Consider the following 27,831-nt stretch of genomic DNA (forward strand, 5'->3'; position numbering starts at 1 on the left):
CTGTTCTGAGGTCCAAAGTTCAAAGTCTCTTTAGCTATGAACGCTGTATAATAAAAAAGAAATATTTTCAATATGCAGTGGTTTAGAGTGAACATTCCCTGTCTGAAAAGGAAGAGTAGGAGAAAAAAGAAAGCTTGGACCAAAGACTGAAACCCAGCAGGCAAAACAAATCTGATAGCCCCATGTCTGCAGCTGGAGCATGTGCTGGCATCATCTGTGTTCCTTCTTGTGGCCCTTACCATCTGCAACACTTATGGGCTCTGTGTTGGATAATTTTATGTCAGCTTGACACACGCTGAAGTCATCTGAGAGGAGGGAACCTCAATTAAGAAAACACCTCCATAAGATCAGCTGTAGGCAAGCTTTTAGGCATTTTTTAATTAGTGATTGACGGGGACTGGCCCAGCCCATTGTGGGTGGTGCCATCCCTAGGCTAGTGGCCCTGGGTTCTATAAGAAAGCAGACTGATCAAGCTGTGAAAACAAACCAGTAAGCAGCTTTTTTTCCTATGGCCTCTGTATCAACTCCTGCCTCCAGGTTCCTGCCCTGCTTGAGTTCCTGTGTTAGTTAGGGTTTCTATTGCTGTGAAGAGACACCATGACCACCGCAACTCTAATAAAGAAAACATTTAATTGGGGTGGCGCAAGGCAGCATGTAGGCAGATGTGGTGCTAGGAGTAGTAGCTGAGGGTCCTGCATCTTGCAGGCAACAGGAAGTTGGCTGAGACACTGGGCAGTATCCTGTGCATAGGAAACCTCAAAGCCCGCCACCACAGTGACACACTTCCTCCAATAAGGCCATACCCACTCCAACAAAGCCACACCTCCTAATAGTGCCACTCCCTATAAGATTATAGGGGCTAATTACATTCAAACTACCACATTCCACTCCCTGGCCCCCATAAACTTGTAATAATATCATATGCAAAATGCATTTAGTCCAACTTCAAAAGTCTAGATAGTCTTTCACCATGTCAACAATGTTTAAAAGTCTAAAGTTCAAAGTCTCTTCTGAGATTCCTTTAATCTCTTAACTGTAATCCCCTGTAAAATCAAAATCAAAAAGCAGATCACATACTTCCAACATGTAATAGCACAGGATCTGCATTATCATTCCAAAACACAGGGAAGGGAGCATAGTGAGGAAATACCGGACCAAAGCAAGACCAGAAACCAGCTGGGCAAACTCCAAACTCTACATCTCCATGTCTGATGTCAAAAGCTCTTCAAATCTCCAACTCATTACCACAAAGCCTTCCTTGTCATCCCCTTTCACATGCCCATCCATTGGTTTTTCTTCCTCATGTTGCCTTTGTGCCTTTGTGAACTTGGCTCTGGCTTTCCTCAGTGAAATGAGAATCTTGTCAAGACAAGAGTCATTCATCTCTGCCTCTACTGTGCCCTGGACAGTGCCTGCTGTTGATGAATAACGGTGCCTTTGAACATTTGTGTTAAACACTTAGCAAGGTTTCAGTGTTTATTCTTTCACTGCCCATAGGATATAGATTACTGTCACACATTTTTTTTCTTCCATTTTTCTGTGTGGTGTGTGTGTGTGTGTGTGTGTGTGTGTGTGTGTGTGTGTGTATGTATGTATGTATGTATGTGTGTTCACATATATGTGGATTGCCCAAGGTTGATGTGCAGAATTACCCATGATAGCTCTTCCACCTTATTCAGTGAAGCATGGTCTCTTAATCAAACCAGAGTGCCCTGATATGGCTAATCTCTAGATACGGCTAATCACTGGACAGCTTATTATGGGGATGCTATCTCCACTTTCCAAGGATAGATGTAGGAAGGCTATCATGCCCATTTGACATTTGTATAGGTTCTGGGGATACAAACTCCAGTCTTAATGTTGTCAGAGTAAGCATTTAATCACTGAGGCATCCTTCCAGCCAAATCCACACATTTTAAAATGATTTGTGAATATTCCAACATTTGTTTTGTGGTCTATTTGTTGTCATTGTTTTGTTGTGAGATGAGTTCTCTCTCAGTCTGATCTCAACTGTGGCCCTTCTACCTGCATCAGCCTTGAGTGCTGGTATATTAGGTAGGTGCAGTAAACAGTAGTAGCCTGTTCTTATCATTTTCCTTTGGCTCTTGTATTGTAAAAAGTAAAATCATTCAAGGACAAAAGAAAAACAAATCTGGAATAGAAACACAGCCCTCGGTGTGCACAGAGGCTCAGTTCCAGGACACCCCATATCAGCTCTAGAACACTGAAGTCCTTGTGTCTCTATGATAATAGTACTGCTATGTGACTGTTTAGCAGTAACTGTCAACTTGACACAGCCTAGAATCTCCTAAAAGAGTCTCAGTTAAGTAATTGTCTTTATTGGGTCAGGCTCTTGGGCATGTCTGTGAGGGATTGTCTTATTAATTGATGTGGGAGGGCCTAGCCAACTGTGGGTGGCATTACCTGGGCAGGTGACCCTAGGCTGTATAAGAAAGCTAACTAATCATGAGCCAGAGAGTGAGCTAGCCTGCAGTGGTTTTTGTTGTTGTTGTTGTTGTTGTTGTGTGTGTGTTTTGTTTTTTGTTTTTTGGGGTTTTTTTTGGCTTTCTGCCTTCAAGTCTCTGCTTGAGTTCTGGCTCCAGCTTCCCTCAGTGATGACCTGTAACCCAGAGTGTCAGCCAGATAAATCCTGGCCTCTTGTAAGTTGCTTTCTGTCAGAGTGTTTTGTCACAGCAACAGAAGGCACTAGAACAGTGCCTTCACAGACATTCCCATGTATATACTGTAGGGATCTGTAGATTCCTACATGATGCTACTATCCTGTGGGTGATAAGGACAAACCTGGGCATCCCTCTTCTTCATGGGAGGGGCTGTCTACTTCTGAAGCCGTCTGCTGTGTTACCACGTGGTTCTTACTGAAATGCTTCAAAATTTTGCACATTACCTAGTTAGGGCTGTATTCTAGGTTCCTCGGCTTCTAAGTGGTTCTGTATGGAGAAACGATAGAAGCACTAGACTGGGGTCTGCTTGTTGTGTTGTTCTCTTTCTTAGTAGCTCCTCTAACCATGCAGTAGACAAAAAGTGTTCATGTGCTAGAGAGCAAGGCAACTTATAGGAGGAAGATTTTATTGTGGGCTTACAGTTCAGAGGGTGATTCCTTGACTATCATGACGCTGAGCTGTTTGTAACTTCCGTTTCAAGGGATCCAACACTCATCTGACCTCCATGGCACTGATGTATGTGGTATACATACATACATATAGGTAAAACACTCATATACATACATATAAATCTTTTAAAAGTTGTACAAGTTTAAGTTAAAAATCAGTTACATTACATTTCCTTTAAAAACCTAATTAAGATCTGACTAGAATGAAGATTTTCAATACTTCTCAATGGCTATTTGTCATTTCTGAAGTTATTTAAGTAAGAGATCTCGATGAGGTTCAAGACCAAGACAGCCAGTATTGAAAGCAGGTCCAGACATGTCCTAAGGATTAGACTGAGTGGTCTGTGTGTGTGCCTTAATTTCAGTGGTTTTTCATGAGCACACCCATAGCAAAGTGCAACACACACCTGAGGTGGATTCTCACTTGGTGCCCTCCTTTTTCATTTGGACCAAGGAAATGATATTTGATTAACAATTTTAATTTTCTTAACTTGGAACTTCCGTTATTTGGGGTGATTAAAGCTTACATGAAAATAGCAGTTGCCTATTAGCAGGTATGATGGCATGGCAGATCCCACAGTGCTTCAGTTCTCCTCTGAACCCATGTATCCAAAAAGCTGCCTGAAGTGTGTGTGAGTGTGTGTGAGTGTGTGTGTTTATATTACCACAAATATATTTTCATTTCTGGAATGAATTAATTTGTGATGCCCTTCTTAAATCCTTTTTTTCAACTTGAAAAAAAAAAATCCAAAAAAAAAGCATCACTTTTTTTTTCTAATCGTTAAGTTTGTATTTTATTTAAAGACAAGAGGTAGGAAGTTGTTTACTGTTGTGAGTCCTCAGATGTTAGTTCATGCAGTTTCACACTGGGCAGGGTCCTATCAGGACAACAGCTTGTCCAAAGCTGGGCAAAACCTGGATAGTTTAATGACAAGAAATACCTTCTCCTTTAAAACACACACAAACACACACACACACACACACACACACACACACACACACTTCTTAAATAAGGTGTGTTGGGGGATGCACATATGAGTGCAGTGCCCACAGAGGCCAAAAGAGAGCATCAGATCCTCTGGAGCTGGGATTACAGGAGGCTATTAGCCACCATGTGGGTGCTGGGACTCAAACTCCGTCCTGTGCAAAAGCAGCCAGTGCTCCTCACAGCTGAGCTGTCTCTTCCAGTCCCACATGTCTTACTCTTCCTGTTGAGCAGCTCTTACCGTGTGCAGGCTGAGCACTTAAACCTTGAGCCTTGTTCTACTGTGTATGTGGCACAGACCCAGTTTGGGCTTTTGTTTGGTTTGTGTGATAGCCCTCTTTTGCTTGTCTTTGAGCTGCAGTTTATAACTCTTAAGGAATTGTGTGACCCAGTTACCACCCCAGAGTGAGGTAGAGAACAACTGAGATAATGCTGACCTCAGGCAAATCCTTTCTAGCCTCACAGTTTTAATGTTTTAATGCTGGGTGTGCTGTAGTCAGTTGGGGAAAGCAGACCTTATCCCTTGGCTTAGAAGCCTGGGCACACTAATTTCCTAGTTCTCCTCCTGTTGGACAGGCTGACCCCTCTGGCTCTATTGAGGTTTTGCAGTGTGCTTTGTATATTTTTACTTGAAGGATAAAATACTTGTTAGCCTACCTTTCTTCATCCTAATTAATGTTCCTGGTTTTCTAGATACTCTGGTATTTAAATTTTTCCTTTGGTTTGTAGACATATGGAGCCTGGGCGTGATCCTTTTCATGCTGGTGTGTGGGCAGCCACCCTTCCAAGAGGCCAACGACAGCGAGACACTGACCATGATCATGGATTGCAAGTACACTGTGCCGCCCCGTGTGTCTACAGGGTGCAGGGAGTAAGTAAAGCATATGCACATAGCACCACACCATGAAACAGAAACTGTTGACTCACCAACTCAACAAGAACACCTGACATACCTTCAGCATGCAAGGATTTGAGTTCATTTACTTTCTGAAATTAATGTTTCTACTGTTACTGTTTGGGGCCAACCAGTAGTGTTTGATAAGAAATTCAACAGAAGAGTACAAAACAATCTTGCTTATTTCTTACCCATGTTTTCAATAAATCCATTTTGCCTTTTCAGCCTCCAGAAGTGGTGGTTAAGACCTTTCCTGGCAGCTACCTTTTTCTTCAGTGACAAAAAAGCAAGACTGGGGGTTGGGAATTTAGCTCAGTGGTAGAACACTTGCCTAGCAAGCGCAAGGCCCTGGGTTCAATCCTCAGCTCCACAAAAAAAAAAAAAAAAAAAAAAAGCAAAACTGTTTGGAACTGTTTGAGATTCCAGAAAAGAGTTGGGCTTCCCTTTTTGGCAGGATTCTTCCTGTCTTGTGGTAGCATGTCTTAATAGCAGCATATCTTGTAAGCATGCATCCTCCTACAGCAGAGTAAATGCTGTGCTTTGGTATGTTCCTCTGTGGGAAACCGGCACTGCCTGGCTTGGGGTTTCTCCCTTAGAGTTTCCAGAATTATAGTGCCATCACCTGTGCAGTGAGAGATGCAGTCATGGAAAAGAGCTATTTGAAGTTTGTGATATTTTTTAATGAACCAGCTAAGATTGGAGTTACCAGTTAAAACATTTGTTTTTTCTGCATCAACAACATTTTGAGTTTTTCCTGCCAGCTGTAAGGAAGAGCTCTGACAGATTGAGGGTTCACTTTTAGGTGGAGTCCCAACTTGGGCATTCAACTCTATGGATTCAAATACTGGCTTTTCTGCTTACTGCTTATGTGACGTGGTACAATGTCCTTAACAGGGTTACTATGAAAATTATGTGAAGTAGAATAAAGCGTGTAGTTTAGGCTAGAGCATAGACAGAGCTCTCTGTGTATGATGGTGGTGGTGGTGGTGGTGGTGACTTGGGGCTGGAGCACACGGAGGCTGTTTATGTGTTGGTGATGGTGGTGATTTTAGGCTGTAGCATATAGGAGGCTCTCTGTGTGTTTGTTGTGATGGCTTTAGGCTGGATCACATGGGCTCTTCCTGTTTGGTGGTGGTGGTGTTTTAGGCTGGAACACACAGGAGGCTGTGTGTGTGTGTGTGTGTGTGTGTGTGTGTGTGTGTGTGTGTGTGTGTGTGTGATGGTGGTGACTGTAGGTTGCAGCACATGAGAGGCTCTGTGTGTGTGTAGGTATGATGATGATTTTAGCCAGCTCATATGGGAAGCACTGTCTCCTGTATTGGTGGTTGTGTATTTTAGGCTGGAGTGTATGGAAGGCTGTGTATATATGTATGTTGGTTTTACACTGAAGTACTCAGGAGGTCCTGTGTGCTTGTTGTTGTTGCTTTTAGGTTAGCTCACATATGAGTGTGTGTGTGTGTGTGTGTGTGTGTGTGTGTGTGTGTGTGTGTTGGTGATTTTAGGCTGGGGCACATGAGAGGCTCTGTTTATGTATGTTGGCAGTAATTTCATTTGGAGCATACTGGAGGTGTGTTGGTGTCTGGTGATTTTAGGTTGGAGCACACAGGAATCTGTATGTGGGGAGGGTAGTGGGTGGTGGTGGTGGTGGTGATGGTGGTATTGATGGTATTGATGTTTGGATGTCAAAAATGGCAGGCCATGTGTGTGTAGGTGATTTTGTGCTATAGGACAAGGGAAGCTGAGTGTGTGTGCATGTGCACGTGCGCATGTGGGTGGTGGTGGCTAGCATTCAGGCAGCTATACTGGCCTGCCCTTAGGGTCCTGACAGGATATACCTCAGCCGCAGCAAGTAAGAGCTCCCTGGTGTACATTTAGTATGTTTCCTTATAAAAGGCAGGCCTTGCCCACCTCCAGTCTCTTCTTTCCCTTTTCCTTCATTCTCGGTCCCTGGTCCCTGCCCCCTTCTCTCTCCCCTCCCCTCAATAAACCTCCTCCATGGGCCCTGTTGTATGGTGTGACTCCTTCCCACCATTTTAAAACACAACAGCGGTGGTGGTGATTTTAGGTTCTTGCTCTTACTATCCCCAGGAAGCAGATGTACACCAGGTGCAGGTTAGACATTTGTAGCTCAGGATTCTCTTCTCAGTCCCCAGCTGAAAACAAACAAAACAAATCTCGCTTTACATCAACTGCATCATTTGAAAGCCTACAGGTTATAAAATCAACATGGATGCTCCCTTTCCTAAGATCTGAGATGTTGCCTCCATGTCTCCCTCCTAGAAGGATTGTTTTTAATAACTAAAAGACCGTTCAGAACAAACCGACAAACCGACAGCCCACACCTTCAATCCCTGTGCTCCTGAGGCAGGGACAGGAGTTCTTGAGTTCCAGGACAGCCTGGGCTACAGAGTGAGTTCCCGGACAGCCAAGGCTACACAGAGAAACCCTGTCTTGAAAAACCAAACCAAACCAAACCAACCAACCAAAAACCCCAACTCTTTCTAGTGTGTTTTGCTAAGTGGTGTATTTTAAGGAACTTGACCATTAACTTTTCAAGGTCCTGGCCTTGAGGGTTTGTGGTGCCTTTACTAACTGGAATGCTGTTGTCTCTGTGTGGCTTCCTGTTGTCGTCATCAGGCTGAAGCCCAGGGCTTCCTCTGTCTCTCTTTCCAGGACTGGCTTCTGATGCTTCCTGCTTGTCCTGTTGGTGCTAATTCTTCTCCCTGACCCAGGAGCTGACTCTGGTATTCAGAACCTTGGTTATTCAGCTGCAGAATTTCTTTTACCATTAAAATATTTAGGACTATAAATTGCTTCTGGGACTGGTTAGCTTCACCATACTGGATTTGGTCAGTAGCCTCTGTTCATTGTCTTGTTTACAGGTGGTTTTATTGCTAGTCAGCTGTTGCTTTTGATTTCCAAGTTACATTATAGTCAAAGAGTACAGTCTGTGTGCTACCATGTTTTCAAGTTTTTGAGGCTTGTTTATGCCTATCATGAAGATAATTGTTAGAGTCGTGTTCTTGATAGAGTATTTTTAAGTTGGGGTCAGAGGTCTGTATACATCTTTGAGGTCAAGCTCATTAGTTATATTTTAAGAAATTGTTTGCATCCAGAGTTTTCTTCACCTACTGAAATAATTGTCCACTGTGACTGTGGCTTTATTTTATTCCTTAAGGTTTATCATTTTTTGTTTTGAGAGTTTTGAGGTAAAGTTATGAGATGCAGGTAGGTTGAAAACTGTCTTCCTGATGAATTGAATCAGCCCTCTGTATTAGTTTTTATCAGAGAATAATGCTTCTTGTTCTGTGTGTAGTGTTTCAAGGACCACCTACACCTGCATCTGTGGGTCAGCATCTGGGTGTGCGTTCTCACCTTTCTGAATAGTCTGGACCTCGGACTTCCTTGAATCTCATGGCAGCTTCTGTCTTTTCAGCTTTGGAGCTTGTTCCACTGGCATTTGTTGCGGTCGGGGGAGGCGGGGGAGAAGTAGGTGTGGGTCTGTCTCTGTAGACTCCTTTGACCTTACCTTCTTCCCTGGAGGGTGTTGGAGATTTTCCTTTTCTGTCATTTATCTCATGTTTCAGCTAGCTGGGGAGTTGTAGGCTATTATTTTAGTTTTAAAAATCAACAATTAATATTTCTCGTTATTCTAAGACATTTTAAACTCCTAATATTTTAATTATCATCTAATACTTTAGTAATCTTTTCCTAACTCTACAAATTATTTTACATAGTCAGAAATTGTTGACAATCTTCTAGATGTTTAACATGAGCTTTGCTAACCCCCTTCTCAGTTGGAATTATGCTCTTCCCCCAAAATTACATCCTTCATATTTTCTTTTGCTGTTGGTGGTTAATGCTTCCTAGGAGTGTCTTTATGCTGTGTGTCCATGAAGGTCATCCCCTGACTAGACAGCCCTGGACTCTGGTTCTTCTTTCTTTGCTCTGGATGTCCTTCCAGTACATCTTAGAATCCATTACAGCATGGAGAAGTCAGCTGTCTGCCTTACAGCTCCTGCTTCAGAGTTATGCTTTTCTCTTGGCGCGTCTGTGTGTTGTGCTTAGACTGTGTTAAGCTCCCTAGCTTATGATTTACATGCTTTCATCAGTTTGGAAAATTCTCAGCTACTACCTTCCCAAATGTGCTTTTTTTCTTTTTTCCTGTCCTCTTGGAATTCTGGTTTATGCCTGTTAGCTATTCCCACTCTGTCTCATGTTTCATTCTTAGTATTTTCTATCTCAGTCTACAGACAAAAGTATCTCCTGGGCTTTGTATTTCATCTCATGAATTCTCTTACATTTAATTTCTTAAATGTGTCCGTTGTTTACTTTTTTCAATTACAGTGGTTATTTTTCACTTTTAGAAGCCCTCCCCCCTTTTTTTCTCAAGATTGTCTAGCATAATTTTGCCTATTCTTGTTTGCTGGTCCTATTTTCAAGTTTTGTTTATATCAAAAACACATTGAACAGTGAAAGTCTGTGCTGCCTGTTCAGCATTCTGATTGGCTGTTGAGGTCTTGTTGATGACTCCTTATTTCCTTTGTTGGTTTCATCCGCACTAATTTTTTAAACATTATTCAGAAATTCTTGTAAGTTACATTCTACAGAAAGAGTTGTGTGCTTTCCAGAGCCAGTGCTGCGCTCACAGGCTTCCTTCTCACCCTGCTCTAAAGAGTGAGTGGCTCTCTCTCATTTCTCACTGGGCACTGAGGAGGAGTCCTCTTGCTTTCCAATAGCTTTCCGTGACCTACCATTGTATTCAGTAGTATGAACCCAGTGTAGCCTTCCACGCAAAGCAGGGAACAGTTGAAGCAACAGCTGTTTGTCCCTATGATTCCTGTTTGCATTGTTTTTAGTTATCAAGTATTTGTTTATTTTTTGTCAATACATTCCTTAAAAGTCTTTACATGGCATTATTTTCATCAGGAGAGTCATTCATCCCTGTGAGACAGACTGGAGTGCCGTGTCTGCTGTAGACTAGGCCAGCTGGCTATTAAGGGGCAGAGGGTGATAGCTCCAGGTACTTTTAAACTGTAGGGAGTGGTGTTCCTCAACAGTACACCAGGAGGCTGAGATTGTTTTATTCTATAAATATGGTGGCACCCGATTCTCATCTGTCAGTGGACCTAGAAATTGTGACTATGTAAGAAACAGTGCTTGTTGGTGACCCGTCATTACTAGTCTTTGCAAACAGTTTGCTTCCTTCTTCACAGCCTGATCACACGAATGCTGCAGAGAGACCCCAAAAGGAGAGCCTCTCTGGAAGAGATCGAGAGCCACCCTTGGCTCCAGGGAGTGGACCCCTCACCAGCCACAAAGTATAACATCCCTCTCGTGTCCTACAAGAACCTCTCAGAAGAGGAGCACAACAGCATCATCCAGCGCATGGTGCTCGGGGACATTGCAGACCGAGACGCCATCGTAGAGTACGTCTGTGTTTGTCAGTACTAGAGACAGAGGTCTAGGATTCTTAATTCTCCATAGACTTTAGACACTGACAGGTCATGCTGCTTACTTTTCTCGTTACTGTGACTGAGTAGTGCCTGACAAATAGCATTTGCAGTGCGGAAGGCATGTGGCAGATTCAGGAGGCTGACTGCATCTGCCATCAGGAAGCAGAGAGTAAACAGGAATTGGGGCCAGGCTGTAAACACTTCAAGGTCTGCCCTCAGTGGCCCACTTCCTAAAGATGCCATAGTCTTCCCAGACATGCCATCAGTTGGGGACCAAGTGTTCAAACACAAGCCTATGGGGACATTCCACATTTAAACCACAGCATGGATGGAGTTCCCAGTTGGCAGCCATTGTATCATTGTCCGCCAGCATTCATGGCCTAGGATCTGGCACTTGAACTTTGTTTTCTCTTATTCTAGTGGACAGGTAAGCCATTGCCAGATGGTGTCAGTGGGTAGGTACCCTGGCCTTTCTCAGCGCCCGTAGAAGTGGCGTGGAAGAGGATGGGTGGTGTCCACAGAAGTGTCTCCTTTGTTCCTCTGTCCCATTGTGAGTACAGAGATCATGGTAGGCTCAGGCATGCCTTCTGTGTGTGGCTCCACTGGGATTGTTGAGTTATGTGCTCTCTGACTGCATTGTACTTAACAGGACAAAGTAGCCCCAAGCCTAAAAGATTTCTGTCTAGTCCTTGGGGCCTCTCTGCAGCATCCTGAAACCTGCATATCATGTCGTTGCTCATGAAACCCATCAAAACAAGAGCCTTTTTAATGACTTAAGTAGTGCAGTTCAAGAAAGTGCAGAGTGACAGGACTTCTGCTCTGTTCTAGTGATGAGTCAGTTTGGTAAGAAGCCCTGTCTGAAAATAATAGAGCACTTCCACAGATGAAGAGCAGCAGTTACGTAATGTGTTTAATGAAAAAGATGCCCCAACTCAGGGAAGCAAGAAAGAAGTAACCATGGGGTGGCCACTTAGGTCTGCTGTGGATCTCAGATTCCCTGACCTGGGAAAGAGGTGGGCACAGGCTTGACATGGAGACCTTGTGTGTTGGCTGTTAACAGACGTGTCCAGTGGGAGCTCTTGTCTCTGAGAAAGATATCTAAGAAAGGACATACCCCTTTAGAGTAGCTTAGTACACTAAAAATAAAGATTTGTAGAAATAAAGCCAGGCTTTTAATCTTGCTGTTCGTTTCCTGCAGGATCCCAGGTGCTTCTGAGTGTTCCCTGGTTGGTGTCCAGCCACCTAAGTGACCTGAACAAGTGCAGGACACTCACTCTCAGGATGTGTAGAAAGCATTTTTTTTTTTCCATTTTTGGAGTCACTTATGTAGCTGTGTGTGCAGTGGTGTGTCAGACCTGCATGCTCAGTGCAAACTATTACAAGCCCATAGGTGACCGCTGCTTGCCAAGCAGTTGGCTCCCAGCCAGTCTTACTTCTTGCTGACTGCTCACGCTCTGAGAATCTGCTTATTCTGAGAGCAGTTCCTGAGTTGAAGGGCCCACGTGTCTTAAAGGCTATCCCCTGAACACAGACAACTGCTTTCTCAAGAACCCATCTGAGACGTCACTCTTTCTGAGTCTCACCCAGGACTCCCTGCCCCACCAGCTGTGCCCTGTATGTTTCAGAGTGATCTTGAACCTCTATTTTTCATGCATACTGCAGTTTTCCCAATCCAGAGGCTTCCAGAAACCAGAACTGTGTGTTCCTAAGCCTTGTGAGGTTGTCCCATGACAGCCAGCTGCAGGAGGTGGGCAAGACCATGTGCTGTATTGTTATGTGTCCAGCACCTAGCCACCATGGAGCCTGACATGGTGTCCTATGAGCACTGTTGTTTAAATGGATGAACAGACACATGATTTTACTCAAGGAAAGGGAGAGAGTAGCACCCTCTAGATTGCATTCAAAGTAAAAACACCTCCAACCTTCTGATTGACCATGGCTCACAGGGTGTCTTTAGTCCATTCTTCTCATGAAAGCAAAGGATCCTCCTCAGCAAAAATCAGCTCCACATGCCAGCCATGTTTTCAAAAAACACACATGCTCTTAGAAGCCTGTTGCCTATTCTTATGTCTGGAATGCTGATATTGGTCCAGCTACAACAGCAGTTTGCTCTTTTCTCACTGATCTGAACATTTTTATTCAGTTGCTGTTTTTGGATTTCAGTAACAACCTAAGTAACTACAGGGTTTAGTTCTTTCTAGTTTATATTTTTGTCTTGTTTTAAAAGCTTCCCAGATACTGGATTTCATTAGGATGTATGTATGTATGTGTATCTATCTATCTATCCATCCATCTATAATCTTGTAAAAACCTAGCTGTGTGACTTCTGGTTGCTCTTGCTTTGTTTCTTCAGAGCCCTGGAAACCAACAGGTACAACCACATCACAGCCACTTACTTCTTACTTGCTGAAAGGATCCTGAGAGAAAAGCAAGAGAAAGAAATACAGACCAGATCCTCAAGCCCCAGCAACATCAAGGCCCAGTTTAGGTGAGAAAAACACCTGTTTGATATTAGTAAGTTAACATTCTGAAATAGGGAACTGTCTGTTGATGCTTCATAATTCTGTGGGTTAGGAGGGTATGACAGCTGCCTCCACGGGGGTAACTCCATGCTCCTCTGCTGTGTGCTGGAGGTGGGTAGTTCCCAGTAACCTGGTGCCTCACCTCTTATGTCCTTTGAGACTTCCTTCCAAGAGCAGTGTGACTTTAGTTACTTGGAAAAATTTTTTAAACAGGGGGAATTTAGGATGTTAGAGATTGGACAGCTAGATCAATTAGTTGTTTTATTAGCTGTTGGATCTCAGGAAGGTATAACATCTCTGATTTAGCTGAGTACCACTGTTGACCTCCTGAGGTGAGGCGGGGCTCAGTGAGTTAGACTAGGCAGGGCTCCTTGTTGGAGCCACCGAGCAGAGCCTTCACTGATGGAGTGAAGCCTGCCTGCCCTGAGGGTCAGCAATCACTGTCCTTCACGCCTGTGTGGCCAGTCTTGAGTTCTTTACCTGCAGCAGGAAGTAGCTAGAACACCTCTTGTGGCCTGTGGACTTCAGAAAGGGCCTGCACAGGCCCTCAGATGCTGACATGAGTAAGCCTCCATGCTCTCTCCATCGTCCTTTTCAGTTTCATCTGCATTTTCTCTAGTGGTCTTTCTTCTCTTCCATTAAGAGAGGATCTTTGCCGAGACTCTCTCTGGGTGTGGCTCCTCCGTGAGTCCTGCCATGCTGCTCTTCCTCCTGCACCCTCACTTGGTGGCCTTAAGCCCTACTGACCTCCAGCAGTGGCCGGAGCAGCTGGTGGTTCCTCCTCCCCACAGCTGCTGAGAACCAGTTTGTGCAAAGATACTTTACACCTGTAGTATTAATTGGTGTGAAATGAAGAAGTCACTGTCTGTGAATACAGCCTCTGGTATCCACCTTCCCTCAACAGAGAAGAGCGTCAGGAACCTCAGGCAGTCTAGAGCCTCCCACACGGGGCACCTCCAGATTGAAAGACAATGTCTAATTAACAGCTCTGCTATCGGGGACCCTCGTGTGGGGATTGAGAATTAGGTGTTTATACTAGTGAGGCTGTTAATTACAGATTTGTCTGCAGTACTCTGCGTTTAAGTCTATTATCCATTTCCATTTACTCTGATCAATGCCAAGCTTTCATACCATCCATGAAGTCTGTGCTGGGCATTCCAGGTGAATCTCATCTGCACTGTGAGAGCGAGGGGGGGGGGGGGGAGAGAGAGAGGGAGAGAGAGTGTGTGAGTGTGTGTGTGTGTGTGTAGATGGTATGTGTGGTGAGCATGTATGCATGAGTCTGTCCATGCATGCATGTGTGTCTAAGTGAGAAAGTATATCTGGATGTTTGTATTTAGGTGTGCATGTGTGTATATGTGTAGATGATAGTATATGCATGTGAGCATGTTTGTATGTGTGTATATGAGCATGTATGAAGGTGTACATATGTGATCATGTATACATGTGTGCATGTGTATGTGTCTGGGTGTATGTATTCAGGTATGTGTAGAAGTGTGTTGTGAGGTTTAGGGAGAGCTTGTGTTTCCCCAACATTTTTGTGCCCCATGTTCTTTTCTGACAGCTGTGGTGTGATGAAGTTGCCACATCTCCCCTCTGGTGTCCTTGATGATGGACCTGAAATGCTTTTCACAACTGTGTGTGTGAGGGCATGTGTGCCACGGCTTGTGTATGGAGGTCCTCATCTCTTCCACCTTGTTTGAAGCAGGGTTTTCTCTGCTGTGTGTGCAGGGATTGCAGGGCAGTGATCTGGAGCTAATCCAGCCTCCATCCACTGTGGCGATGGTGCTGGGATCACAGGGGTGCTCAGCCTGTCGCACTGGTCTGTGGTGGCTGGCACTGAAGACAGGTCCTCACACTTGGGCAGCAAACACACCACCCGCTGGGGAGCAGTTTGTCCTCCGGTTAGGCCAGCGGCTACGCCAGTGGCTACATGACGGTTGTTTTTCCTCTGTCCCACAGGCAGTCATGGCCAACCAAAATCGATGTGCCCCAAGACCTTGAGGATGACCTCACTGCCACCCCTCTGTCACACGCCACAGTCCCACAGTCCCCTGCTCGGGCTGCTGACAATGTTCTTAATGGACACAGGGGCAAAGGCCTGTGCGACTCGGCCAAGAAAGACGAGCTCCCAGAGCTGGCTGGGCCAGCGCTGTCCACCGTGCCGCCCGCGAGCCTGAAGCCTGCTGCCAGTGGGCGGAAGTGCCTCTTCAGGGTGGAGGAAGATGAGGAGGAGGACGAGGAGGACAAGAGGCCCGTATCCCTGTCCACGCAGGTCGTGCTGCGCCGGAAGCCGTCGGTCACTAACCGCCTGACGTCTCGAAAGAGTGCCCCGGTGCTCAACCAGATCTTCGAAGAGGGCGAGTCCGACGATGAGTTCGACATGGACGAGAACCTGCCGCCCAAGCTGAGCCGACTGAAGATGAACATCGCTTCTCCGGGCACCGTGCACAAGCGTTACCACCGCAGGAAAAGCCAGGGCCGCGGCTCCAGCTGCAGCAGCTCGGAGACCAGCGACGACGACTCTGAGAGCCGCAGGCGGCTAGACAAGGACAGCGGCTTCGCTTACTCCTGGCACCGACGCGACAGCAGCGAGGGGCCGCCGGGCAGCGAGGGCGACGGCAGCGGCCAGAGTAAGCCGAGCAGCGGCGGTGGGGTGGACAAGACCAGCCCGGGCGAGCAGGGCACGGGCGGTGGCGGCCAGGGCAGCTCAGGCGGGACCCCATCGGGTGCAGCAGGCTCCTCCAGGCGCTGCGCGGGTCCCGACTCCTCTTCATCCTCCCCAGCCTCGGCCTCCGCCGCTCCACGTGGTGCAGAGCTTGTGCAGAGCCTCAAACTTGTGAGCCTGTGCCTCGGCTCGCAGCTGCACGGCGCCAAGTACATTCTGGACCCGCAGAAGGCCTTGTTTTCCAGCGTGAAGGTGCAGGAGAAGTCCACATGGAAGATGTGCATCAGCACCCCAGGCCCCGGCCCCTCTGCTGACCTGGACCCGGTGAGGACCAAGAAGCTGCGGAACAACGTGCTCCAGCTACCTCTGTGCGAAAAGACCATCTCCGTGAACATCCAGCGCAGCCGCAAGGAAGGGCTGCTCTGCGCTTCCAGCCCTGCCAGTTGCTGCCACGTCATCTGATCTGTAAAGCGCGCTCCGCTCACTACATTTGTTCTGACGGGACAATGCATGGTCTTTGTGCATGCTGCTACACGCTGCTTTTCTTTTCCAGCCGAAAAGTCTACTGTGTGATTTTACATTCATGATTTCAGTGTGGATGACCAGGATGACATTGTATATCTGGAACCCAACGTAAATGGAGCGCTTAGAAATTCATGTTCTGCACTTAACCTGGAGGGAAAATGCTTTCGTTTCCTTGTGAAAAAGCCCAAATTCCTGTCCTGACCTCCGGTGATAGGGAAACTCCATGCTCTGAGGCACACTGGTGCCCGAGACAGAACCAAAGCAATAACGTGGTGATGCCCACAGGCCTGGGAGGAGCAACAGCCGCTGCCAGCCACCCAGGGCCTGTGCACCAAGAACCGAGCCACGGTTTGAGCGCCCAAACCTGTTTGTCTTAAACGATAGTGTGAAAACAGTTGGGGCTCTTACATTTTCATTGACAAAGATTTCTTGTATGTAGTAGGTGAGGTCAGCCACTTAGCTTTGTGAGGCAGCTTCCCGGTAGAATACAAGGAGACAATCTTTTGTGAGGTGATGAGGTGAACTCTTTGTCTTAACTCTACTTAGAGTGTGTCTGTCTGTCAACAGAAAGAGGCTCTGTGTAAGTTTCCCCTGCAGGACACGCAGCAGGCTTTCCTTCAGACCTGTGTGGAGAAGAGAGACCGGAGGGCCTGCTGCAGTAGCCACAGGGCAGCAAAGTCAAAGCTGACATGAAACAGAACTTCCTGGGGTTTGTTCAGGAGCTTGGTGGCAGGTGGCCTCGGGTTTCTTCCATTCCATGGCAGCATTGGGCTCAGCTGCAAAAAGCAGCTGAGGAGAAAAACTACGCAGGAAAGGGTGGTGCTCCGGAGCCTGTCTGTGGCACTGTGCCGCCTTCCTGCCACACATTGATCAGAGTTCTAGTCCGGACTGATAATCATCTCCCAAGGCATCTTCTCTGATGCACTGTCTTCCCTGATCTTGGGAAGCCCAGATGCTGGTCTTGTTTTTTCACCGTGCCCTAGAGGGTTTGAAAGCAGTGCTTAAGTGACCTGTGGGGTAGGTGTCCAGGGCCCAGGGTCCCTCCCACTCTGCAGCGTCCTTTCCTGACTCTGAGTGAGAGCAGAGGTGCAGCTGACCGTGTACCTCAGAGCGGCAGGGCACAGGCCGTCCCTTTCTTCCGTGCTCAGACTCTGCTACTCTAGGGTTAATGTATGTTACTCAGAACTTTCAGTATAACCTGACTAAGTAAAATGATACTTAGATACTTCCTAGACCTAGGCTAACTGCTTGTGCTTTAAGCTACAGTCCCATTCAGCGTGACATTTATATAGTTGAAAGCGATGAAGATAGATGTGTGGGTGAAGCCATAGAACACATTTGCTTGAAATTCTTAAGCAGGGATCTTCAAAGGGCCAGAAACCAGTGTGGTTCACAGAGACAGTGAGAACCACGTCTGTGTGAGCAAGGAGAGACGTTCATAAGGGGCATTGCAATAAACTTTGTCGCAGCTGTTTTCCAAGTAATGTACATACTCCTCTGTGGTCACGTCCAGCCTCGGAGTGGCGCCTCTAAACTCAACTGTATGCGTTTGGTCTCCAGTGGTTTTTATATTCAGGTGTATATACGGTGCTCACTTTAGATCAGCAGTGTTGGCCATTTATGCTGCAGAGCTGTATCATAGCCTTATTAGTTGTGTGTGGTTGGTGACCCTTTGGGTACATACATGTCTGTTGAGTGGTGTCTTACCCATTTGTTGACAAGTGGATGTCTGTGCATGTGTTGTATGTCATGGGATGTTGTCACATGGAGGGAGCAGAACACCATCACACCAATAGTGGACCAAACTACTTCTTGCTCTAACCAAGTGACTTGTCCCCTAACCTGTCTTCAGAAGTCACATAGAGTTACAGTAGTGTATAAATTAAATATTGTGGGAAAAGTTAGTCTTGTATTTTTCTGTGTGTATATATATATAATTATGTACTTCTGGAATTCTATCTGTATTTAAAGATGTGACAATCTTGACACCGATTTTAATAGTCATGAGACTGAACAAAGATGTCCTACCAAGTTAGAGTTGGTGTGTGCTGAGAACACACACTCATTGGCTGATTGGTCAGTTGCCTCTGTTCTGGCCAGCCGTTCTCCTTGTGTGAACACTGACAGGTATGTGACAGGTGGGAAGTAATCCGATAATAAAGTGACATACTGGTGTTCAGCAATAGAAGCTGAGTCTGTGTTGTTTTTCTCATGAGTATAGCTGTGTACATGCCAGTCCAGCACAAGGAGATGGAGTTTGCTTCCCATGGGCCTGCATTCCTATCGCTTCTTTGGTGGGGCTGGAAAAAGTGTCCTGTCCACCAGTGTCAGGTGGCCTGAGAGTGGCCTAGTATACTATCCAGAGGGCAGTATTTCCTTTAAAAGGAAGAAGGAATGCAGACCTGTAGCTATCTGGTCTGCTTTTCCTCACATAGCTCATCCCTAACTTAGCAAACGACGAGGCCATGCAGGCTTCCTTTGTGCCTCTGCACATGTTCTGCCCTTCTTCAGCTAGTGTGGTTCCCAGGCCTGCTTTTTCGCTGGCAGCCATGTGCCTTTGCCTCCTTGTCAGCCTCTCTGCTCTCCTGCAGCCTGCTCCCCTCACGTTGGTGGATGTTTGGTCCCTCTCCCTACTCAAGTAGCTCTTGATTCTGTGTCCTGGGCAGATGACAGTTGAGTCACCATGACCTCCACTTGCAAAACCCAGGGGACAGCTCAGAGTGGCTTCAGAGGCTCCTCAGCGCACACACTATTTAACTCTCCCACAATTCAGTGGGTTTTGGAACATTCCGTGGTTTGTGTAGCCATTTCCATAATCCATTTCACACATCCAAAAAGAGGTCTTTTGTCAATATCTTTTTCCTCAGCCTTCCCACTGGCACATAGGCAGTCACTGTCCAGGGTCCAACTTCATTCCTGTGTGAGAATGTTAAGTTGGGCTCTTCAGACTAGAAAAGCCCCATCTTTCTAGACTGTTCTTCCCTCCTCAGAATGGGATGAGTCAAAGTTTACTTTCACCAACTCATGCAGGCTCAAAGCTATGTGCCAGCAAATCTTCCAGACATACCCACCTCTCTCCCAGGGACACACTTCAGACCCCTCTTTGAACACCTAGATATATCCAGAGAGCATTGCAGTCTCCCAAGCCCCAAACAGACTGTCCCTTGACGTTCTTCCTGTCCATTAAATAGCAGCTGCAAAAGTTCTGTGAACCAGAATTCTTGGTAGCAGCCTGCATTAGTGACCTGTCTGATCCAGCAACAAAATGCCTGGCTGGCAGCCTGAGGAAGGCAGGGTTTGTTTTGGCTCAGGGGTAAAGTCCACCATGGCAGAGAAGGCATGCAGGCGGGAGCCTGAGGTAGCTGATCATGCTGTATCCACAACCAGGAAGCAGAGTTGAATGCTGGTGCTCAGCTCTCCTTTACTTGTCCACAGTCAGAGTGGGTCTTTCCACCTCAGCTAATCTGTAATTCCTCACAGACCTCCCTAAAGGCTAAGTACAGACAAGCCTTAGAGGTATGGACAGGGGATTGTCTCCTAGGTGACTCTGGACCCTGTCAGTCTGACATTACAAGTCTACCCCTTGCCAACTTGATGTCCAAACAGCAATTTTAAGTCATAACTTCTTACCCCTTTCCATAGGTTCATGGCTATCTCAATGCAAAATACATTAGTCCAACTTCAAAAGTCCCCATAGTCTTTAGCAGTTCCAACATTTTTCAAAGGTCCAGAGCCCATGTCTTATCTGAGGCGCAAAGTATCTAACCTATAAACCAGTTACATGCTTCCAACATATAGTGGTTCAGAGTAAACATCCCCATACCCAAAGAGAAGCATGAGTGCATAACTAGAGTGAGACAGACAGACACAGCTCCATGTCTGGCAGCTGGGGCTGGTAATGAAATCTCTGGGCTCCAAAGGGCTTCCAGCTCTGTCCCTGCTGCACATACAGCCTCTCTCTTAGGCTACATTCCATTCCTGCAGAAGCAGAGGTCCTATGCTTCTGAACTCTTAGCATCCTTGAGTCTTCACTGCAAATCGGGTCTCATCTTCACAGCTCCACGGTCGCCTTTAGAGACACTAACTGCCACAGATTGCCTGGCCTCAGCAGTGCAGTGTGAACAATGCTGCCAGCCAGCTATGTAGCTCGGGGCCTTTGGACCACTGAATTTTGTAAGCTGACCCTGAGCAGGGGACCCCTCCTTCAGTAGCATCCTAAGCTTACACTCTCCTTTCGAGAGACAGACCCTTCCCAGGGTGGGGGCTTTCCCTGGGGCTCCTTACCTAGAGCACCAGTTTCTCCTCAGTGCTCAGCAGCTACAGCAGTATTGCTATAGGCATGCTCTTTCTGAGACTTAAAATTGCTTGAATTTTTCCCCTCGAACCGTGAATTTTTCCCATCTTTCTGCCTTGTTTGCTCGTTTTTCACTCTGGGTATGCTAACTGTGGTAAGCAGCCATGCCACAGGTTGAATGCTCTACTTTCTCCAGCTTTCCTCCATCAAACACATCAGTTCATGTCCTTTAAGTTCAGTTGCACTCAAGATCTTGGGAGATGGACAGAATGAAAAGGATTCTCTGCTAGAATGTAATTCGAATGGTCTCCAGCCCAGTTCCTAGGAGAGTCCCTGTCCCTCTGGAACCTCACGAAGGGGCCTCCACTGCCCTCATCTCTCTCAGCATGAATGTCTTCCAGGTTCCTTCCAGAATAGCCCATTGATCTCTGCTTATAGGAATTGAGAGACTTTCTGGCCCAAAGTTTCAAACTCACATTCCCCTCACAAAACAGTCCCAAAGACCTAAGGAGCACACTGTCAGGTGGATCATGGCAATGAGCCTAATTCTCAGTACTGATTTTCTGTAGTCATTTGTATTGTTGCTGAGATAAAATATCTGATAAAGACAGTTTTAGATGAAGGCTTATTTTAGTTCACTGTCCTAGCCATGATGTCATGGCCTCAGGAGCTTAGGAAAGTGGTTACAGCGGATCGGAAGACAGGAGGCAGAGCAATACTTGCTGGTTCTCAGCTTAGCAGTTAGGGTGATCTTCCCACCTAACCTACTCTAGACAATCCCTCACAGGCCGAGGCGGGGGTCCCACCTTAATGCTGAGCACTAAAATTCATTGTTCTCTAGGCTCCTGGGGATTCTAGACGTGTTAACAATCACATTAGCCCCACACAGCCTCTCCTCTTTCATCCCAACACTCTACCCATGAACGCCTCTTACCTGCCCTTTGTGCTGCCCCTCTGGGGCTCCTACTGCTGGCACTCGGTCTGTGACTCCACTCACTGAAAGTTCCTGTGGGTTTCTCTATTTCTGTCATCTGTTCTCTACCCAGAAATGTCAGAGATCTTTTCAAAGAAAGCCACGGGGATAGAGAGATGGCTCAATGGTTAAGAGCGCTGGCTGCTCTTGCAGACGATCAGTGACTCCAGTTCTAGAGGATCCAGTGCCCCCTTCTGGCCTCCTTGGACAGGACATACACATGGTGTACAGATAGACATGCAGGCAAATACTCCACACACATGAAAATAAACCTTTAAATTGTGATGTTTTATGAGGTGCTGAATTTCCAAGTACTGGGATTTCCCATATCAGTCCATGCTGAATTTTCTAGCTGGATTCTGTCTTCATCAGAATGCAATGGCTTCAGTCTTTTAAAATGCACAAAACTTTCTTCTGAGACAACGCACAGCCTGTTTTGGTAAATGTTCTGTGTGCAACATTGGGTGTCCTGCACCTGAGTTGGTTCTTCACCCAGTTCTCCTCTGCCCTCTCTCAGCTCACCTGTTCCACTTGGCCTCCTTACCAGTCCTTGACAGGGGAGACCTCCATGTGCAGCCCTGGTGCCCACTTCAAAAAACCTGGACAAGACTCTTCCCAGGGCTAAGAAAATTATCTTCCTTCTGTTTTGTGGTTTGGAGAGAAGTGTGCTCCCAAACTGAAGGCAGAGAAACATGGCTGCCCAGACAGAGGCTCTAGATTGTCAGGTCCCCTTCTCCTCAGACCACCCCTGAGCATGAAGGCAGGCATGGAGTCCCCAGGGCCCACATCATCTGGTCATGGATGGAAGCACCTTCAGGCATGGTCCTCATAGGCTGCAGGGTTTGTAAACTAAGGGACTGTCTGGCCCTCATCTGTGACCTTTAGTCTTTCCCCTGGATGTTAGTTTCCTGCTGGAAGGAGACAGGAGCTGCAGGGCTTAGGGCTGGGGACACAGCACTAGACGCTGGGAAGGAAATCTGTGAGGTGGCATGCTGTAAGCAATGGGCACCATCTTGGTAGCTGGCAAAGGGTAGATCACTCAAGTTCTGTGTGCCTGCTTCCTTGCCCATCCAATGGAACCAGTGTGAGGCACGTCGAGGGACCCTGGCTTTCTACTTTGAAGTCTGGCTGGGTTTCTTTCAACATTGCTTTTATCATATCAAGTTTGTTCTGAGTCTGAGATATTTAGCTACTAGGAGGGAGTTAGCAGAGTGCTATATAGACAGACATACAAACGGGAGGGATGGGGACACCCCATCTATTACCCTTACCACCCTAGGACCACCTGGAGCTGCCAGCACAGGTAGAGTCTGCCTTGGAACCACCATTGAATGCATTGGAATGCCCAACAGAAAGAGCTTCAGTGAGGGGTGAAATGGGAGGTGCCCAGGGTGTGTCTGTGGCTCAGAAACAGATCTAGTCATGCACACTGGGCTATGGGAGTTTGACTGTGAAGTGACTTGTCCTAGGGCCAACCCCACTGCCATCCAGTTCTACTCACCTGTGGGACTTGGTGGCAGTTGTATCTCACACTTGAGGGAAGCAAGTTGAGTTGCACATGATGGGAGGAACCAATCCTCCAGACCTTCCTTAGTTAGGCAAAATGAGACCCAGGCTCCACACCTCTGGGACAGTGGGTTAGGTCTCCTTGTATCTAGGATCCAGAGCCTGGGACCCTGGATACAGCCCTGGCATCTTCTGGAACCTCTGGTACAAGGACTTGGACACTGAGGTAGCTGTCCCTAGGAGCACTTCCCTCCTGGTGAGGGCTGCATCCAGAGTCAGCTCTTTCATGTCACATCTTGCTGGGAAGCCTTCCAAGCAGGACCTGTGGGGCAGGCTTGTGTGAGAGAATGAGCTGACACTTGCCTCCCTTGGCCTGGGGCTCTTGAAGCCAAGGCTCTTTTCCCACGACTAACCGGCCTACATGGTGTGCCTCCCAATGACTTTTGTGGAAGACTCTGGGTGGCTGGGAGAATACCAGGTGTGGAGTCCAAAGTCCTCTCTCATTTCCCAGGGTGGACCTGTCCCTTTTCCTCATTGGGCCTCAACCACCCTGCTCTGAGAAAAAGAGATTAAACTTTATTTTGGCCTTTATATACCTATCCCTGGTAGCTACCACTGACTCATAATACTCCTTATCCCAGCCAGGTGGGGGCTGACATCATGTTGTCTGAGCCTGTTGATAAGAGCTGGGGGTCCCACAGCTCTTGGTAATAAGGGTGGGCAAATAACGAAAAGCAGAGGGTTTCCACGCAGGTGATCCTCAGAGGCCATGGGATGGCAAATGGGACAGTTTCTCTGGGGTGTGAGTCATCGTGGAGGCTGAGGGTGGCAGTTGGAGTAGGGTAGGGACCCCAGGTTCACAGGGCAATGTCATGGCTGGTATCTGAGGGCTGAGGTGAAGAGGGAATGGACCTGGTGGGCCTCCTCCCCCAGTCCAGTGACAGAAGACACAGGGTGTGGAAGCCTAGTAGTGTTACCACACTTGCTCTTTCACTCCCACCACACTGTCTCGAGTGGCTGTTGTATACAACACACCACCTGCTCAGTGTCCTGGGGACAGAAACACACGGGGCACAGTTACAACCAGACCATACCTGCTGTGCTCCCAAATACACCTCCTTCTGTGGTCACAGGCCCGGGGGAGGGTCCTGTTCTCCCTGGTACCAGACTGGGCACAAAGGAGGGCAGAGGGGACACAGGAAGCCTGGTTGAGCTGCTCAGCCCCTCACAGCAGGGGTCCATCTGAAAAGGGCGGCTGGGGCCACATGAGCGCAGAGAGTCACTGACTGACACCCCTGTTCCTGCGACTCTTCCTAGTTCAGGCTCTGTGGAGAACCAGGAGCCAGGGCCAAGGAGACTGGACTAAGGGGAAGATCTTGGGATCCCAGGGGTTTCTTTAAGTGGCTGCCATTTACTTGCTATTTAAAATGTGAGCCTGATCGAGAAAGTTCCATCAGGAACCCAGCAAACCAATGCAGTCCCGTGCCCTGAAGTGTATCTTCTTCCAAGGTGAGGACAAAGGTCAAAGTCAGGGCTTCCAAACACAAGTGATACTGAGCCGCTGCGACCTCTTCTCTGGGTAAAGTGGGGCATGCAGGTGCAGACCACTAAGCTGTATGGAACAGGCTGTCCCAGCTCCTGCTGGGGAAGAGCTGGACAGCTAGCCTGCTGCCAGGACTCCCAGCAAGGGTCCAGCTCCCACCCTTATGGGCCTTGCTTCCTGGGTGGGCTGTCCTACCTCAAGTCAGTGGACACTGTAGGTTCATGAGGGAGGCAGACAGTACCACAGGCAGGAACTGGGCCTGGCTGTGAGCTCTGGGGATCCCCATCTCACCACCCAGCTCTGCAGGCAGTGGAAGCATTTGTGGAGTCAGGGAGGAAGCAGGAGTCAGGAGAGAGCTGCTTTTAATAGCTCAGTTAGAGTCTGTTAACACACTGCCACACAGAACCAGAAAGAGTCAGGTGTGGGGACCCCCTCAGCTTGGCTCCTGTGAATTGGTATAATGGGCACAGACCCTAAGCCACCACCCCATCCTGGGGCCCTGGTGGGGCTGGAAGTGACTGGCACCTGCTATGGGTGCCATGTGGAAAGCTGGTGACTCCTTAGGGATGAAGTCTGAGGCTCTGGAGCAAAGTGAGGCAGCTGGAGGTGTGTGTGTGGCCCTGGAGGGTCCAGGTGAGAGGGCACCAGGGAGCTACCAAGGGTCCCAGCCTCTTCTCCCATGGAGCCAGACCTTGCAGGGTAAGTGTGCCCACTGTGTTTTAGCCACTTCACACAGCCAAGCATCTGGCCTGAGATCAGGCTGGTACCCTGCCCCGTGCAGGTGTGGTGCAGGTTCCTCAGGGGAGGCTGGGGACAGGCGGCCAGCACACTGGGACTCAGGTAGCTTCCTTTTCACCTTCCTGGGACTCCTCCTTCAGGTTTTCCACCACCAGCTTCATTTGCTGTTGAGAGAACACAGGACACCTGATGAAGTGTGCAGGTCTCGGGGTGGCATCGATAGGGCAGGGGCAGAGAATCTGCAGATCCTCAGGCAGAAGATTGGAATTCCAGGAAGGAGGTGCCCCCAGGCCACTGCCCACAGCTTACTTCCTGAATTCCTCACCTAGCGTGGAAAGAATGTTAAGTATAGGTAGAATGCTGCTGTGAGCCCGAATATTGGGGGTCTGAGAAACATCTGGCTTTTCCCTGGATGGAGTGGGAGGGCAGGGCCCCAGAAAAGACAGGACACCAAAGTAAGGCCAAGTCTTTACTCTGTCCCTATGAGCTGAGAGACTGGGAAGTCTGGCCTCATGACCCAGGCACCCCATCTGTGCAGACAGCACTGTGCCCATGGTACAGGCAGGTCTACCACCTTGCTCAGTTTCTGCTCCCATAGCCAGGGGGCTACCCTCCACAAAACCCATAGCCTCTCTGGGAAACACCTCTTCCTACAGCACTGGAGAGCATGGCCTCCTCTGCTCTGTCCAACTTGCTAATCAGTGAAGACTGGAATGTGGCTTAAAACAGAGGGTGCTGATAATAGCCATTTACCTATGAAAACCAAACTCTTCGAGTATAAACAGGGCTGGCCTGCATGTACCAGGCTTTCCCCCAGACCTGCACATCACATGGGCAGAAGGGCCTCTCAAGGCCACGAACAAGACTCTGCGCCTGCTCTGACAGATCCAGGGCATGTGTGTTTCTCTGAGGCTTCCTGTTCCTCTAGCCTGGTCTATCTTCTTCCACATGACTCAGAGATGCTCTGGAGTCTCCTCAGAACTGTTCTACATCCACAGGGACACAATAGCTTTTTTGGGTGGAGGAGGGGTTGAGGCAGGGTTTCTCTGTGTAACTTTGGAGCCTGTCCTGGAACTCAATCTGTAGTCCAGGCTGTCCTCGAACTCACAGAGATCTGCATGCCTCTGCCTCACTACCGCCCAGCTAACAGAGTAGTTTTTGATGGGGGAGAGGCAGGTAGAGTTGGGTGATCAGTAGCCAGTGCAGGGCATGTGTTTTGTGCAAGCACCTGGGCACTGGGTAGACACAGGATTAGGGCTGGCTCAGGGCCTCACAGAAGAGTAGCACAGTTGGTTTGAATTAGTCCACAAACCACAACATTCTGTATGCCTTCTCCTAAGTGAGACCCTGGTCTGTCACCTTTTCCATTATCAACATCCAGCTTCTCACAGCCCACCATGCCTGTCCGCTACTGATGTGAAATTGCCCCAGTCAGGGAGACCAACACTATAGCCTGAGTTCACCATACAGTAGAGTTCACCATGATCCTGCCGGCTGGTGTCACCAAATAACCATGAATATTTAAAATGTCTTTATGACCTGACTGAAAGAGTGGGTGGAAAGCATCTATTTCCTGGTTGACAAGTAACCACAAGAAATGGAAGATGTGTTAATTTGGAGTAGAGCAGTTGAATCTAAACAGACCCTCTCATTTCAGGCAGGGAGAGAACTGGGCAGCCTCCAAGGCTCCTATAAGGTACAAGCTGTTCCTTGTGTATCTGTGGCTACACAGAGACCCTCATGGTACAGATGACTGGACAGACAGTAGCAGGACACACAGGAGTCCACAGCTCTCCTAGAAGGAGTCCCTGCTAGGATTTAGCCCAAGGCAAATGGGATTTCTTCCCTGGATGACACACCCTAAGAGACCCTTGTCCCCATTTGACCCTGTCATTGCTGTACCCATGGAGGTGTCCCCCAACGACCACAGTCGCTCTCTCAGGCCCAAGGTCAGCTCAGAATCTAGCAGACTGGGTTCTCCTACAGCCTGCCTGGCTCAGGACTGTCCTAAGGGACCAGTGGTATCTGAGATCTCAGGGCCATGCTGCTCTGGTGTGAGGGTGGTCAGGTTTCACAGACAGTCTGGCCTTTATTTGCCCTAGAGCAGGGCCATGAGCAACGGATCCCAGCTAAGCCAATGTCACGCCTGTGCCTCCCTCTGTGGCTGGAGATCTAGTTGGGCCCTAGCTGAAGGGCATCTCAAGGGTACTCTTCAGCTCTTCAGTTTATCTGTAGCAACTCTGGCCCAAGGTATGTGGGGAGGATGGGAGCAAAGTCACCTCTGTAGACATCAAAAGGACTCTTTGGAGACCCTGAAATTAAAGCCTGCATAAACGTCAGGCAGCATAAGATAATAGAGTTGACCTTTCCCTATAAAATAGCAAGAGTGAAGAAAGAATGGAATTTTTTAAAAACTTGTGACTCATTCAAACACTCATGCTCCAAACGGTCCTTTCAAGTGTAGGTAGCTTCCTGTACCTAAGCTTTGCCTGAGGGAGATGTGTAGCTGGGTCCCCCTTTCCCGGTAAGGAACTACAGAAAGATCTGAGACTGCCTATACTTCCCCGAGACCTGGACAGCTATGGTGGACCCCGCT

At 47.7% G+C, this 27,831-nt stretch overlaps 2 protein-coding genes across 6 annotated transcripts in view; one reads left to right on the forward strand and one right to left on the reverse strand.

Moving 5' to 3' along the window:
* Positions 1-18,366, forward strand: part of Snrk (SNF related kinase) — a 54,545-nt gene extending 36,179 nt beyond the window's left edge. For all 5 annotated transcript variants that reach the window (XM_036192758.1, XM_036192759.1, XM_036192762.1 and 2 more), the window contains 4 exons: positions 4,845-4,986; positions 10,227-10,439; positions 12,820-12,954; positions 14,951-18,366. In XM_036192758.1, the coding sequence (XP_036048651.1) occupies positions 4,845-4,986; positions 10,227-10,439; positions 12,820-12,954; positions 14,951-16,118 (1,658 nt within the window). In that variant the 3' untranslated portion in view covers positions 16,119-18,366. The remainder of the gene's footprint in view (positions 1-4,844; positions 4,987-10,226; positions 10,440-12,819; positions 12,955-14,950) is intronic.
* A 6,476-nt stretch (positions 18,367-24,842) lies between these two features.
* Positions 24,843-27,831, reverse strand: part of Ano10 (anoctamin 10) — a 144,697-nt gene continuing 141,708 nt past the window's right edge. Inside the window, exon 13 of the mRNA XM_036192743.1 lies at positions 24,843-25,399. Coding sequence (XP_036048636.1) covers positions 25,334-25,399 — 66 coding nt within the window. The 3' untranslated portion in view covers positions 24,843-25,333. The remainder of the gene's footprint in view (positions 25,400-27,831) is intronic.

The sequence above is a fragment of the Onychomys torridus genome, chromosome 7, assembly GCF_903995425.1.
Source record: "Onychomys torridus chromosome 7, mOncTor1.1, whole genome shotgun sequence".
NCBI lineage: Eukaryota > Metazoa > Chordata > Mammalia > Rodentia > Cricetidae > Onychomys > Onychomys torridus.